Below are 16,884 nucleotides of genomic sequence, written 5' to 3'. Positions count from 1 at the left end.
AGAAATGCTTGACTTTTCAGTAAGCTTTCTAAGTGCAAACGGATAGTTACCTGTTTTCATTCAGTGTTAGGGGACGATGGATGTTAGTGTGGCCTAGCTTATAGGTATATCACACTAGACAAAATATTACATGAAGCTATTGGGCTGAGCTGGATGGCCCAGGCTAGCTCAACCTCATCATATCTCAGAAGCTAAGCAGGGTTGGCCCTAGTTTGTACTTAGATGGGAGACCATCAAGGAAATTCAGGGTTCCTGTGCAGAGGACGGCAATGGCAAACCACCTCTGAATGTCTCTTGCCTTGAAAACCCTATGGGGTTGCCATCAGTTGGTTGCAACTTGACAGCACTTTCCACCACCACCACCATTGGCCAGATATGAACAGATGGATGTGTCCTGGTCAGTGTGTGTTTAGTTCTAACCTGACAAGCTCTAACACAGCATAACACCATGACATGTTAAGCAGAATTAATCTTTTAACTATTCCATTGTTTCTTCAGGACTCGATTTGCCAAGAAGTGGGGGAATAAGGGACGGGAATCAACTTCCTTACACAATGAAGATTGACTTTGCCTTTTCTGTCCAAGGAGTTATGTGCTCGATGAGTTCATGGTCACCACTGCTTTGCTGCTGTCACCATTGCTCCTAAGGGAATTGTTGTTTGGAGACTGGTTGCTGACTCTGCCTCCATTCTCCACTGAAGACAGCAGGGGTCAGCAACCCAAGGCCAAAAACCTGCCCTGAAAAATCCTCACTCTGCTCCTTCTCCTCTTAGGATAAAGGCCTCTGGATCCTACTGGATAGCTGAGATCTTTCCTTGTCCTGGAGAATTTGCCACTTCATCTCCCATTTTCGCTTGTGGAATTTAACAGCTATAGGGCTTATTACGAGAGCCTCTGCTGTGAGTGGCTTTCAACCTTTTTTTGTCTCTTAAGGAAAAGCATCTTCTTTCAAACATGGGCTTTACTCTCCACTCTGCCTCTTTCACCCTGAAGGTGAGCTTATTACTGGGCTCTTTTCTTAGCCTGTGTCTCGGGCTCGAGTTTGTGGGTGTCCCCAATCAGTGGGCGCGTTACCTCCGCTGGGATGCCAGCACCAGGAGTGACCTCAGCTTTCAACTGAAGACCAACGTCTCAGCTGGATTGCTCCTCTACTTTGATGATGGTGGTGTCTGCGACTTCCTCTGTTTGTCCCTGGTGGATGGACGTATTCAGCTCCGATTCAGTGTGGACTGTGCTGAGGCCACAGTTGTCACAGATAAGCAAGTCAACGACAGCAACCTACACTTCCTGATGGTCAGTCGCAACCACCTCCGGACAGTTCTTGTGCTGGACGGTGAAGCCAAGCCTGGAGAGGTGCGCCCTCAGCGCCAATACATGAATATTGTCAGTGACCTCTTTGTGGGAGGCGTCCCGTCAGACATCCGTCCTGCAGCCTTGACCCTTGATAGTGTCCTGGGTGATCCACCATTTAAAGGATTTATCGTGGACCTGAAGTATGGCAGTTCAGAACCCCAGCTTCTGGGCCACCAAGGCGTCCGCCTGGACATGGAAGGGCTATGTACAGAGAACCCTTGTGAGAATGGTGGAAATTGCTTCCTTCTGGATGGCGAGCCACAGTGTGATTGCTCAGCCACTGGATACATTGGGAGATTCTGTTCTGAAGGTAAGAGATAATTTACACTTGTGTCTTCCTCTGGATTTTGCTGCACAACATTTTGTGTTATTTGTTGGCTATATTGTTTCCTCCATTTGTTATATTTTAAAAAAATGTAACTCACTTCAGTACAACAAGCAGAATACTTGTTGCTGGAGTATCACATCAGACAAGTTTTTGCTACGCATTCATACCTTGGTTATTAGCAATTCCCCTATATTCCATGGTTTGGGAAAAATTCAGAGTTCTCCATATGTAACATGGGTTACATGACCACCCTCTGACCCTCTCGAAGCAATAAAAACAGAGGTGAAGGGTTATGAGAAATGCTTTAATATCTGCAGCCAAGAGCAAGCACTATTTGACTCCTTCATATGGTCAAAGAAGAATGGAAAAAGTAAGTACCTGGGTATTAATAAAGGATTGTAGAGCCTGAGTGCTCAGTAGAAATTCTGCTGCTCACAGCATTTTGAGTCAGATATAGCTCTGCCCATTGTTCTGGCTAAGTTTGAAGATGATGAAATCACATTTGTTTGTGCTGAAACGCAGGTAAAACACAACATCCCTTTAGATCAGTTACTTCATGTGCTGAATGCAGGTGCTATGCTGTGGTCAGGTGATGTTGCTTTTGAACAGCAAGTCACCAGTGTTGTATCCTGGTTCCTGGAATCCTGTTTGATGTTCAAGTCCACTTTCCACTGATAAAGTTATCAAGAGTGGGGAGTGGCCTGTTTGTCATTTGCGCATCCAAGGTAAGGATATCTCAGGATCTTGTAAAAGGCCGGGATCACAGTGCCAAGAAAAGCTGTCAAACTTCACAATAGAAAATTCTGGTTGAGGACTATCCATCACAAGGAGCTCTTTCAGTTAGCTTGGTGCGTTGGAAACTTATCAATGGAAGAAGCAAGCATCAAGGAAATTATGTCCAGGATACTTTAGACTGAACCTGCAATGAATAGGGGGTTGGACTAGATGGCCTGTATGGCCCCTTCCAACTCTTATGACTCACTGATTCTATGTAATTGGCTATGCACTTGCCCATGCTGCTTGTGGCGTTTTAGCTGCTATTTGATTATTTGTGCAAAACTGATGGAGGAGGTCGAAGGACCAGACTCCTCCCTCTGTTCAATTTCTGATGAACTCTCAGTCCTCAACTTGTGATGTCTAATCCTGTTATGAGTTGGTGGCCATGTCCTTGTGGTGGCTTTGCTGCAAGCTCTGTAAGAAAGAAGGAAGGCACCCCTGTTATTATCAGGACCCTGAAACCATGGCTACTGTTTATTTTCCCAAGAGAGGGAGAGTCAGAGAAAATAGGAACATTTCAGTGGGAAAACCAGCCCATTTGGACTACCTGCCAAGGGAGCTGATGAAGGAGGGTCATAAAAACCTGATGGGGAGAGAGCCATGGGCTAAATGCCAAAGGACCTCATTGGCAGGCCTTGGGGTATCTCCCATGAGGGGCAGGATTCCTAACTCTGGATTGGGGAGGGGGGTTAACCAAAGCAGGCAGAAACTTTAAAAGGTGGATTTTTCCTTTGTTCTGGGTTCAAATCCTTCACCCAAATGCTGTTACTTGTCGGACCCATCCTCCCCTGTCAAGGGGGCAGCAGGAGGCTGGGGTGTGTTTTTCCATCTAAGGTAACTGTCTTGTAATGCAACTTAGCTGAGCTGATGTTTTCATTTTATTTCCTTAGATCTGTAACTGTGATAGCTATTTTCCACAAATGTGCTCTAGTTTAATCTTTAGTAATAAAGCTTCTTTCCTATTTAAGAAAGTAGACTGTGCCTGAAATCCTACCCACATGATGAAGACCACTCTTCCTCAGTAAGGACATGCACACATAGTGGGAGCTAAAGCAGTTGGCAGCTCTCCCCTTTTTGCTTCCTCAAAGGCGGCCTTACCAGGGTACCCAAAGGCAGTGGTTACTTGAGAGGCTGGGTTTTATATCTTGTGGTGGTGGCAAAGAAGAGGAAACATGCTTTTGCATGGAGGCAAACGTGCAACACGCATGGGAGGACATACAGATCCAGAGAACATACAGACCCTTCCAAAACAAATGCCCCCAAGAAGTATTGAACAAGGCAGAAGAATGAATCATCCTTAGCTTTCTCATTTGGTTGTGCCAATAAGGTCTTGTTTGGAAGAATAACTCCAGTCATCTCTAATAGGATAGAAATTTGGATCAGGATCATTTTAGCCTCTTTCTCAAAATGTTTTCTTTCTCTTTCCTCCTTGTTTTATGTGCTGTTGTAACAAATAATTTGGAATGTCAATTAACTTTTTTTTAGGGCGACTTTCCTTTTCAACAGGATACCAGCATTTTATTTTTATTTTTATTTTTTTGCTCTTTGGGTCATTAACGTGCTTTAAACCATTTGCCAGCCTGTTGATTTCTTAACTGATTTGCACTCACTTGGTCACTGATTTGGTTGGTTGGTTGATAGGACCTGATCAATAGCTCCAGTTTTAATAGCTAAATGCAATGTGTACCTCTTCAATAATGAGTTCTCTTGACAGAGTTCAGGCCATTACTTGGCTATTGATTGATACCTGTGTCTGCAGATGGCAAAACCACAACAAGCTCATTTATTCTGTGGACAGAGCGAAGATATATAAATAAATACTTAGCACTATCCTGCTGATAGTGAAGTTCCATTTACAGTATCCCAAATTCGTTAATGCAAACTGCAGTTCCAGCTAATGAACCTCAACGTGCAAATATCCTAAGAAATATTTGCAGAAATACAGTGAAGAACATTATAGACTTTTTTAAAGACCTGTGTCCGCTTAAAAAAAAACCAACACCTGTGTAGACAGTCGCTAGGATTGTGCACTGTGTATGTTAGCCTGAACTGCACATTACAATTTGTTATGTATCGTTTTGGGGTTCCCCCAATCTGACTTTGGTATCAACAGTCGAAATCAGGAGTGAACACACATGAAGCTGAATATACTGAATCAGCCCATCAGCCCATGAAGGTCAGTATTGACTACTCAGACTGACAGCAGTTCTCCAAGATCTCAGGTAGAGGTCTTTCACATCACCCACTTCCTGGCCCTGTTTTTCTTAACTGGAGATGCTGGGGATTGAACCTGGAACCTTTGGCAGGCAAAGCAAATGATCTTCCACTGAGCCACAGCCCCTCCCCACGGAGGAACTTGTTTTCCAAGTGCCTAAGGCCTGGAGGTGGGTTGGGACTGTGATATGTGTGGCGGGGAGAAGGGCATTCATCCTTACCCCATTTTCCTGATCTAAAATGGCCCTGGGGCTGCTATTTACCCATTGGGGAGTGCTGTGCATGTAGCCTATCAGTATATATTGCAACTAGGGCAAATAACACCCCTGGGTAATTTTGAGTTGGGAAAGCAGTTTAGGGGGAAGGCCCCTTCTCACCCTGCACCATGACCCTGATCTGAATTGACAGCCCAGGCACTTGGTAAACAAGTTCCCCCACTCCTGACATCTGACAGTTGGCATCCAAGTCCAGCTGGGGAATGCTGGACCCAAAATGTTACCAATTGTAAAGCATAGTTTGATCCTTAGTGACCATTTGAATACACACTCCAGATTTTTGGGGACTCTCATCAAGATGCCATCCAGTAGGTCCTTCTACTGGTGCAGTGCCAGCTCCTCCTCTTTGCCCAAATTGCCATCTGAGCGGGAGAGGGGAGAAAGAAGGAGAGAGGTTGAGTATTAGGGTTGCCAGGTGCCTGCTAGTGGCGAGCAACCCCCAGGCAATTTACCCCTTTGCCCACCGACTACCTGAGGGTCAGCGGGCAAACGTGCACACACGCACATACCAAGTGTACAAAACTTCCAGTTTAGAACAGAAAGTGCCGCCTCACAAGGGGCCTTATACCTCTTAGTTTGAGTGGTTCTAAACCAGAAGTGACTTACGCATGGTATGTGCGCACGTGCACGTTTGCCTGATATAGCCCTGATATAGCCCCATAGCCTCCCGCCGGAGGAGAGGGGGGACCTGGCAGTCCTACTGAGTATGGACCTATTAGGTCCGCTGCGCTTTGGCACATCTATACCACAAACATGTGTCTTTTTCATGCCAGTAGCTTTTGTAAATATTTCCAGACAAATCCTGTGAATTGTTTTCTGGCAATGGTGGTAAGACTCTCTTACCATCAGTTCCCATGCTTTCCTGAGGAGAAGAAGTTAATATTAAACTAGTTTGTGGTGTAGATATGTCCTCTGAATCCGGCTGTTTTGGGATCATTTTTGAATAACAAGTGACTTCTGCTTGCTGGCTACATTTTTGCCATGGATATGCCCTCTGATATAGCAGCATCAGGAGTTCATCCATTCAGAGGAAATAAGTGAAGTGGGAATTAAAATATAAGCTCAGCTGTTTTGTTTATTGTGTCCAACAATTTCAATAAAAACAAAAGTCATAAAAAATTCCTTTTGGTTCTCCCCGTCTACCAACCAATAAATCTTGGGATTGCTCTGGCACTAGAAGCAACTCCGGTTCCCACTGGGGTTTGAATTTCACAGAAAGACAAACTGTACATTGAAATTACGCCTTTGTAAATACTTCACATAAAACAAAGAAAGAAGAACCAGCTAACCGGTATATTGGCATGCACAGCATTACTTTCAGCTTTACAAGATCAAGAACAATCCAGCAAGTTCCAGGTTTTGGGGTGGCCCTGGGCAAGATGCCCTCTCTTCCTCCCCTTTTCGAAGCATGGTGCCTTATCATGAAAGCACACATGTTCCTGAGAGGAGAGCATGACTCTTTCATATTCCTTTGAGTTTTTGGGATGTGAGCAAGGGTAATAACAACACAGAAGGGATACGTCCTTTTCCCTCTAGGTGCCTTTCCCAGCATAAATACAAGATTGTCCCAGAAACTCCTGGGACAATGTTCCATTATTGTCTGTGCGCAGATGGGACAAGTATCTCTGGTTGGTGGTGGGCCCTCTGTCAGGCCACGGGCCTTGGCAGATGCCCTCTCCATGCCAGTCCTTGATGCTGACTCTGACGAAGTGAAAATTGGTCCCCTGTATACCTGTTTTCCCCCCACATGCATAAGCCATAGTGTTGTAATGTTCTGAAAGCCTATCTAATCCATCCCCACCTTTCCCGCATATAACCGGGGCAGCAGCATGCTGGTAACTTAAAACATAGGACAGGAAATAGGTCTCCTGGAAACGAGTCCCACATCACCTTTGAGACCAACAAGATTTTCGGGCTGCAAGCTTTGACTCTCAAAAGCTTATACCTCAAAAAGTCTTTTTGGTTTTTCAGGTGCTACTGGAGTCAATTCTAGCTGTTCTATTGTAGACTGACACAGCTATCCATGGAAATTGTCTTCATAGAATAGTTCTCATATCATCTTCCCGATCACTTTACAGAAGGATTTCCAAATTGTGCAATGTAAGGAGACATGCAGATCTCTGACAAGGTCTCCATTCCTGATGCTTCCTTTGGGGTTGCAGGTGAAGCTGAATTGAAATTCTCGGAAGAACTTCGAGTAAACTCCACTGGGGGTAGCAAATCCATGTAGGCGATTCTGCCACCATCTCCACAGAGCGACATCTCAAAGGGCTCACGCCGCCCGCAGGGGCTGTTTCGAAACGCAGCCTGAATAGGGTCCTGATTGCACCTCTTTCCTTGATTACAGAGCGAGATTTCCTGGGGATGCTGCCTCATGCAATGACAGAGGCAGAGCTTGTCACTCTGTAATTATTACACTTTTAACCGCAGAGTGAACAGATTTCTCAGCTCCCTTTTAAAAAGAGACAGGTTACTGCAGGGTTTATCTTCCACCTGACCCGTTGGCATGGCCAAGGCTTCCTGTTCCAGATGGGCTTGGTGGCAGCTGCTTGGCCCTCTCTTGCAGGCATTTGGTGCCCTGTTGCCACCTCCCTTCCATTTTATGACACTAATAACCACTCTGGCACTTTTCCAGGAGCCTGATGGCTGTACTTAATTTGCATACATTTTGTAATCAAAAAACAAATGAACACGACCATAATATTTGCTTCTACTTGCATCTTCCTTGATGAATGAATATAAATTGCTTGTTGTTCGAATTCATCAGTGGTAAACAGCCAAAGTGTTTGTCTGATCTGTGCCCAGCTATTCTAGGTTGAGGGCAGGCCAATGTGGGCTGTGTTTTCCCTTCCTGGGTGCAGTTTGAATGACTTGGACCTAATTCTCCAGCTGAAAACTGCACTTAAGGAAATTGGTAGTAGCCTTGGTTTGCACAGTAAATGGGAGGAGGGAGAAATGGGCCCTGTGTCGCTCCTCTCTTTTCATTGGCTTGATATTGGCTTTCTGCAGCTAAGGAAACATACAGTGCAATTCTGAGCAGAGTTGCACTCTTTTTAAAAGTCTCTTAAAATTAATGGTCTTAGAAGGGTATAGCTCTGTTTAGGATTGCACTGTTAGACTTTCATGCTTTGATGCTGCTTTTTGTGCATCGGAGATGATTCACACAACCATTTTCTTTATCTCTAACCTCCATCTGTGATGTTTTGTTAAACATGGATGAAAAGAAAAGAGGTGGGGAAGCTATTGTCTGAATCTATTTATTTATTTGGTTTATTTTATGCTCTGCCATTCTTGCAGAGGTTCTCAAGGCAGCTTGAGTTTTTTTTAAAAAGAAACCATACCATAAATACAACAAATAAATCCCCACTCCTCCACATAAGTGGTGGACACTAATCTGGTGAACTGGATTTGTTTCCCTACTCCTACACATGAAGCCAGCTGGGTGACCTTGGGCTAGCTAGTCACACACTCTCAGCCCCACCTACCTCACAGGGTGTCTGTTGTAGGGAGGGGAAGGAAAGGTAATTGTAAGCCGGTTTGATTCTTCCTTAAGTGGTAGAGAAAGTCGGCATATAAAAACCAACTCTTCTTCTTCTACAATTAAAAATACCTAGAGAATTTCTGCAAACATTAAAACATTATTCTATCATGGACACAACTCCCAACGTATTAAGTGGTTATAGATGAGAAATGGAGACCTGGGCCCTTCCTGATGGGGTCTGTATCAAGTGTAGGCCTTGTAGGGCAGCTAGTGAGGATCAGTGGTTTTGGGAGATCCTGCCACTGTGCAGAAGTTTCAATCAAAACCTGTCCCCTGTCTCTCTTTGGGTAGTGGCAATGGTGGCGTTTGGCCCCATGGAAAGATTGGGCTTCTCCTCTCCTTAGGCAACCATGCTGCCATCATAGGTAAAAAAAAATGATGGGTTGCATCCAGACTAAGTTTTCCACTCATGGAAAACACTTCTGTCAGTGGAACATAACTTTCCTCCCCACCCCCAGCTGCCCATTAATCACCCTGAAATGCTGCTCTTGGGGAACAAGGGACCCTCAAGAATGGTATGAGGAGCAAACTGGGGGTCTGCAGCAGGAAGAAGGAATTGGCAGAAATTATACCTTCCCTTCTAATAGAGGAAAATTTAGTCTGGCTCTGGCCTGTTGACCTTTTCCAGGTAGTTAAAGGGCAGGGAGCAGAGGTTGGCGCATGTCTCTGTCCACTGTTCGTTTACCTGCTTGAGCGAGCAGTGGTGGCTGTTCAGAACAGTAGCTGCCAACTCTAGAGCATGATCAGGTGAATGAGCAGTGCTTGCTGTGCCTCTGGTTTGCTTGGGCAGGTGAGCAAAAAAGCATTGGCAACTAGGGCCGCTCTCGAGATGCACACAGGATCGGCTGATCCCATTCATCCCAATAGGGAAAAGGGGGGACCCCATATTTCGCCCCCCTGATCCCATCTTTACAAAACTTGGGGGTTCTTGCAAGAAGGGTCCTTTGAAGCTACACTGAAAGTTTGGGGGCTCTACCCCAAAAAATGTGCCCCCTGCAGCCATGGAAAGGAGCGAATGTGCACACGCACCCCCCCACGGGGATTTCTCTCTCATACAAACAGGTACTCTCTCTTTCTCTCCCCGGGCCGCATAGCAGCTTGGCTCACGTGCTCAATCGCGACTGATTGGCCAGAAGAAGACCCTGCTTGGCCACCGATTGGCTGCGGGAGAATGCTGCTTACTAACTGATGGTTATGCTACTGTGCCGAACCCTGAATTTGCCGAATTTATTCACCGAACACCCCGAACTTGTCGAATTCGACTCCCCGTTTTCCCACCTTTTTGGAGTTCGGTTCCATCCGAACTAAAAACCGCCAAATCAGGGGAAATTCGGCTGTTTTTCGGTTCGGGACGAACCGAATCGACAGCCCTATTGGCGACTAGGGACACCTGCTTCTGTTTCATTGCCAGCCCTTCCTTCCCCCTCTCTCTTTGTGTCATGATTGCATCTTGGGGGTGGGCTCACTAGACAGCATCTTGACGGTGGCTCCCAAAACCTGGAGGTAGCCTTCTTAGTTGAATAAACCATGTCTACTTCAGTATCTTTTCTGCCTTTGGTGTGGAAAAGTCACCACAGATATGAGAAGGGTTGAGGAAGTTCAGAAAATGTAAGGAAGCACACTGGGTAAAAAGGTGTTGTGCGAACCAACTCTGAGTTCCTTTTATTCTTTTGCACATCCTTTACAGAATAAATCCTTTTTTTTTTTGCACATTTTAAAGCTGTTTTCCAATCATGTCTTAATTTGATGGTGATCCAGATGGTCACTAGAGAACCAAGATGAACTAATTAATGGCTGCAAAGTACTTGCAGGCAGCACAGTGCAGTGTAAGCACAGTTTGTTGTCATTAATAATACTAGTAAATATCAGAGAGGAAGGAAATTTGCAGCCTTTGAGCAAGGTCCTAAATAGGTGCTCTAATTTATGTCAAAAGCACCCTCTCTCATTCACTGTATTTATAGTGTATTCATATATATAGTGTGTGTGTGTGTAGGTATGTATGTATGTATTCACTTGAAATGGGATGTTGTATGTGCTGTGAAAGCTGAGGTATGGGGCTTCCCCTTGTGGTATGGGGATTCAAGCTTCTTGAATGGAATATCTAATATGCGCTGCTAGAGTATATTAATGGGAATTTGTGTATCAGGGATCTATTTGGGCCTCACCAGTGTGATAGAAGTGGAAGATGGTTGCAGTCTTGTCCTAGTTGTAAAATTCAAATCAGATGCAAGCCTCCATTTCGCCACAGGTTGTATGTATTATCTGGGTGAAATCTGAGGCTCTGGTATCCATCATGGGAACAACTGCACATCAAGTGAATTGTTCTCTGGTATGTTTGGTATTTAGGGAAGAGACTTCCCTAGTTAATTTCAGTGGGAAGGATGACTGGTATCATTGGAGTGACTTTCTTCTTTCTTTGTATTGGAAAACCTGCCCAAGAATAATAGGAGATACAAAGAACCGAACCCAGGACATTAGTCTAACATTCACCTTACCCTTGTGGATCTTGTTCTTGGGCTGGTAGAGAGTGCTGTTTCTAAACTCCAGAGGAGGTACTTAAAGATAGAATTTCACAGGGGATTCCAGTGAGCAATGGAAACTTTGCAATTTATAGCACACAAGGATCATGTGGAGGAGAATGAGGAGGAACGCACAATGAACAGTCCCTGAATCTTCTGAGAGAAGACCTGCATCTTACCTGTGTTCCCAGGGAGAAGGTGACTATACATAGTGATTGTTTCAGGATGACTCTTCCTCTTTGGTTCAGGCCATCCCTACCTAGGGAAAGCAATGGCATTTCCAGGGTGCTGCTACTGCTCAGTGACAGCAACATTGGTCTTGAGTGGAACTACACTGTTTTCCCACAGTCCTTCACGGCAGACATACTTGACTCAACCCTAAAATGGTCCCTGGGGGTTTATTTTGATTGCTGTACACAATGCTGCATTTATGCATTTATTTTGTAACATGTATGTTTAAATTTAAAACACTCATTACCCTCATAAAAGAAACATCCTTTTTATTTTGTTTTATTATGTATACCTCCTCCTCCCCAAAAAAGATTTTTCCTTTATCTTAGGGTGACATTTAAATTTTTTTCTAAAAATCAAGGTGTAAAACATTCATGCTGCCAATGCTAGTAATTCACATGCACTTTTTAAAAATCAATCACTGTTTTCACTTCTTAGTGGGCTGGATCCAGCCAACCCTTTCACTTAATCCCACCCAATTCCCCTTTTTATTGCAGCCTCTATCCTACATGCCTTTTGTCCATAAGGTCCCATGACCCCCGCATAGCCTTTTTGGTGGTCAAACAGCTAATTCCTGAGCATGGGAGCTGAATGGGCTTAGGAGGTGACCAGCCCCCTACACAGAAATCCGTGCCACTTGCGCCATGCAAACCAGCATGGACGCTGTCTTAGTGTCACTTGCGGTGACCCCCAAGGACTGCCACGGCAGTGCAGTCCTTGTACGCCGGCTTGGCCTCCCCCTGGCGTCCTGCCGACGCAAGCGCTTGTGCCAGGGTCCTGAGAGGCATTCCCAGGGTGTTCCAGGGGGTGGGGCTGCTTGTAGGCTGCCTCCGAACCCCTTTCAGCCTGGGAATGCCCCCTTCAGAAACAGCGGTGCTGCGCCAGCTTTTTGTTGGTGCAGCATCGCTGTTTTCAGTGGGGTTGTTTTCCCCATTTTTGCATTTTTTTAAGGGTCCCCCCCCCCCCGCAGTGGTCACAAATCCGCTTTGGAGGCGCCATGGCGGTGCCTTGGCCACGGCATCCCCGGTTGCTGCAGGGCTCAGGAATGAGCTGAAAGGGACCTCCCTTCCCTTTTTCCCCAGTGGAAAAGCTGGTTGGATCCAACTAATCTTCCACCTGCTTCTGTTTTGTCTTGTTAAATATTTCAGGCAAAGCAAGTTCAAATTGGTGGTGATGTTCTGTGATGTTCATTTCAGACTTTGTCACACACTGCAAGTTTTCTACATTCTAACAATGAACATGCATCTCTTTGGCATTAACAAAAATGTTTTCTACACTAACTTTGCAATTCAAAGAATGCTTTCCTGGGCATAAACCCAGGAATAGGTCAGAGTTGGATTATGAGTAGACCTGTTTCAGATTGCTCTCTGAATCTGATTTTTTTTTTGTCTTCACAATGCTTCACATGTCAGTGTATGTGGCTTGGATACCATCTTTCCTTGCTTTTGGCATTCCCCCACTTTTTTACCGTTGTGCTATGCCCGACCTTGTGACCTTAATTCTTCAGGTACCTGTGGCCTGTTGTACAATTTTCACAAATCACTGTCTTAGTTACTTTCTCTTTGGTAATATACATTACTTTGGAAATACATATGATTTTCCCCCTCCTCAGATTTCTTCCTCCCCTCACACACCTTGGTGTGGCTTTGTGTTGGCTGTTGTTAAAACTGTATTTTCCACATCACTCCCTTTGCTGTTGTGTTCCTATGTTTTGGGGTATGTAAACACCTTTTTGCCCTGACCTGGATGGCCCAGGCTAGCCTGATCTCGTCAGATCTCAGAAGCTAAGCAGGGTCAGCCCTGGTTAGTATTTGGATGGGAGACCACCAAGGAATACCAGGGTTGCTGTGCAGAAGAAGGCACTGGCAAACCACCTCTGTTAGTCTCTTGCCATGAAAACCCCAAAAGGGGTCGCCATAAGTCGGCTGCGACTTGAAGGCACTTTACACCCACACAAACACCTTTTTATGTTTTTGTGACAGCTTGTTGATTTCTCTCACTTTTGTATTGCTCAACAATGCTTCCCTTGGCTTCCTTTCCCTGTACAGTACGGATTCTTTAAATATTTATTGTGTTCATTCTTTGACAATAAAATATTTCCTGAGTCTGTTTTAGAAACATTCCACTATTTTTGCCTTAATTCCCTCTTCTTTCCCCACTCACAATTATGTCGCACTGCTTTTGTATTGTTATTGACTTAAATTGAATTGAACACCTTGTCTCACTTTTTGAGAGGGGTGGTGAAATTTTATTTATTAAAATATTTTATACTTACCTGTCTACAAATTACCATATATTTAAAATATATCAGAAGCCCCAAATAGCCAAAGTACAGTAATCTAAAATGCTATAAGGTGTTGAAGGCCAGCTGGGGGGTGGGGGGAGCCCAAAGCAAAGCTGCGTCTACAGTGGAATTAAAACAAGGGATCAAATTAATTACATCAGATTAAAACCAGGATTCAAGTTAACACCAATAGAATTAATACAGAGTATCCAGTTAACTACATCCGATTAGAAGGCTGTCTTCACCAGTTTTACAAAAGTAATGACAAATGAGACTTTCATGGACAGGAATTAGGGTTTACAACCTCCTGGTGGTGGCTGGAGATCTCCCGCTATTACAACGGATCTTTAGGTGACAGAGTCCTATTCACCTGGAGAAAATGGCTGCTTTGGAAGGCAGACTCCGTGGCATTATACACCATTGAAGTCCCTTCCTTCCCCATCCCTTACCCTCCTCAGGCTCAACCCCCAAAATCTCCAGGAAGCCCCAGGACAACAATGATCCGTGAAGCTAATACTTTTACAGAGCTTTCTACAGATGAAGTGAGGAAGACCTTTGCCCCAGACACAAGGGCCAAACATAATTTCTCAGGGTCCTATACCACTGTTATAACACACATACTCAAACCCCATACATGCAATTTCTTGAGCAATGAAATTAAGATCTTGATTTCTGAAGTGTCATATAGACTGTATTATCCAGATAGGCTTATACTTGGCTCCCCCTTTCCCTCGAGCCTGCTAAAGTATACCAGTTCCCACTTCCCACAGTACTTTGGCCCTGCCAAGTAACTTGTAAAGTGTCTGTGCGGTTAAATGTTACCATGCCAAGATTCCCAGATACTCCTGAAATTTCCTGAAACAGTCCTGAAGGTAACTGGAGGTATACCAACTTCATCAGAGCTCATACCTCAGGAACACAGTGTTGCCCCTTTATCTCAGGGCGGATCTTCTGCAGCTTGGATAATGGTGGCCCTAGCCATCATGGGGCAGTTCAGGTGGGCCAGAATTTTTTTTTTTTGCCATCCAGTCACAGCTGACTTATAGTGACCCTGAAGGATTTTCAAGGCAAGAGATGTTCAGAGGTGTTTTGCCATTGCCTGGTATTCCTTGGAGGTCTCCCTTCCAAATATTTGCGAGGATCACGGCTAAGAGTGTGTGACTGGCCCAAGGTCACTGCAAGCTTCAGTGGCGTGAGTGGGGATTTGAACCTGGGTTTCCCAGGTCCTAGTCCAACACCTTACCTACTGCACCACACTGGCTCTCTTCCAGACTATTCACTGAGTATTTTATAGAGGTGGGGATACTAGTTTAGTATTTTATTGGGGTGCAGATACTAATTTAGTATTCTCAGATGTAATATTTGCACAATCCGGTGGACAATTTGTAATAGAAGTAGTATTGCACCACTCATAAATGAAATTACATGAGAAGTACAATTGCACAGCCCATTAGTCAGGTTACACTAGACATAATATTGCACTGCCCTACAATTAAATTACACTACACATTGATCAATTGCACAGAAAGTAATATTGAACAGCCTTATAATTAAGTTGTGTTATTTATATTTCTTATAGAATTGCAGCTACAATCCTTAATGCCTTAGATTTAATTGTCAGTAGACATTGCTGGCCGTCTTGGTGTTTGGCTGAGATTTGAGAGGAAGGGTCTATTTATATCATTCCAGAAAACAACAGAAATTTCTCTTCCAGGACTCATGAGATTTTATGTATGAGTTTATGTCTGTGTTTTTACAAGTCTGTATGAGGCCCAGAGAAAAGAGGCTTTGCCCCTGAACTTGGCGACCCTATTGGCAACTGGCCAGTGGAGTTTTAAAGGCTGTGTGGGTAGTCAGACCGAAAGGTGGATGGGTGTATAGGGCTGGTGTGCTACTCTACTTGTATTGCTAGGCCAGTTTCAATGTCTTTGCTTCTCTCTCCACCCCCACCCTACCTTACCTTTCCATTTGCTCTAAGAGGCTGCACTTCCTTACAGGGTAGATTAAATATTCAGGAATGGAGGCCTTGATGAATGATCAGGTCAATCCAGATGGCTTTTGTTTTGCTTCACGTATTCAAAGCCAACAAACAGCGTGAGCCTGGACTGGCTTGTTCACTCCAGTCTGGGTTTTGTTTTGTTTTTAAAAGAAAGCCGATCGATAAACTTTAAAGAAGAGATGAATGTCTTGATGTATGACAGTCTCGTCAGATCTCACAACTTAAGCGAGATACAGTCTGTACATAGAAGACAATGTCACAGGACAGCTAAAGGTCCTGCAGGAATAAGGTTACCAACCACCAGATGGGGTGTAGAGATCTCCCAGAATTACCACAGACCTCCAGATGATAGAGATCTGTTCTTCTGGAGAAAATGGCTTCTTTGGAAGGTGGACTGTATGGCAATATACCCCTGCTGAGGTCCCTCTTCTTTCCTGGATCAAATTAAGATATACCTGGAACTGAAAAAATGTTAGGAAGGTTTAAGTGTTCCATACTTTTATTGGTGCCAGCCTAGATGGGCAATTGTGTAACCCTAACTGAGACTGGCTTGGCCTTTCAAATTAACAACCAGTTCCTGGTAATATTCTGGCCACGACACTGATGGGTATTCCTACTGCCACATGGCCTATGTGTAAGAACCTTTTTGATAGGTTCTTCGCCTTCAGTGCATTCAAGTATCTTCTTTTTTTCATGTCTTAATAACTAGAGCCTGCTGAGGAGATGAGTGTATGTTTGAGACTTCTTTTTGCTAATGTTGTTAAACCCAGTTACCTGTGTAATGGTGTTTGCTCCCTTAAGAAATCAGGTTGTTACTCTAAATGGCCCTCGGGCTCTATGATGAACGGCCAGGAGTGACATGGCTTTTGTAAAATGGCAGTTGCATGCACTTTGTTTTCTTTGAACAGGCAAGCTGGAGTCCCTGTGCTTTGTTTTTAATGTCAATTGACTCACTGGAGGCTTATTCAGAAAATTATGTAAACTCAACATACAATGGGAGCACACCTGCCGAGCCTGCCAACTCCCCAACACTTCACCTATATGTATTTGAGGTAATGCACAAATGGCATGTATGCATGTTGAGTGCATACGCCTGGTACATTAAATCTTTGCACCCTGATTTTGAGAGCTATGGATTGGCTGTATGTGCATAGGATATGTATGTATATGTGCTGTTTGTGCACTGCATCAAATCTGCGGAAGTGGCAGGGCGCATGAACTTTGATTAAATGAAACTTAGTAAAGGTGTAATGATGCCTCCAAACTCTGTGGCATCTTAAAGTGCTGCTTGAAATGGGGGAGGACTACCCTTTCGATTGCTAGAGGGAGACCACTGGCGGATGCAGCATTGGGCTGTAATCTC

The 16,884-nt window shown here is 44.5% G+C and overlaps 1 protein-coding gene across 3 annotated transcripts in view; it reads left to right on the top strand.

Moving 5' to 3' along the window:
• Positions 1-936: 936 nt before the first annotated feature.
• The window catches only part of NRXN3 (neurexin 3), a 1,387,810-nt gene continuing 1,371,862 nt past the window's right edge, over positions 937-16,884 (top strand). For all 3 annotated transcript variants that reach the window (XM_056852141.1, XM_056852140.1, XM_056852139.1), the window contains exon 1: positions 937-1,663. In XM_056852141.1, the coding sequence (XP_056708119.1) occupies positions 955-1,663 (709 nt within the window). In that variant the 5' untranslated portion in view covers positions 937-954. The remainder of the gene's footprint in view (positions 1,664-16,884) is intronic.

This window comes from Euleptes europaea, chromosome 6 (genome assembly GCF_029931775.1).
Source record: "Euleptes europaea isolate rEulEur1 chromosome 6, rEulEur1.hap1, whole genome shotgun sequence".
Lineage (NCBI taxonomy): Eukaryota > Metazoa > Chordata > Lepidosauria > Squamata > Sphaerodactylidae > Euleptes > Euleptes europaea.
This window is presented reverse-complemented; position numbering and strand designations above follow the sequence as displayed.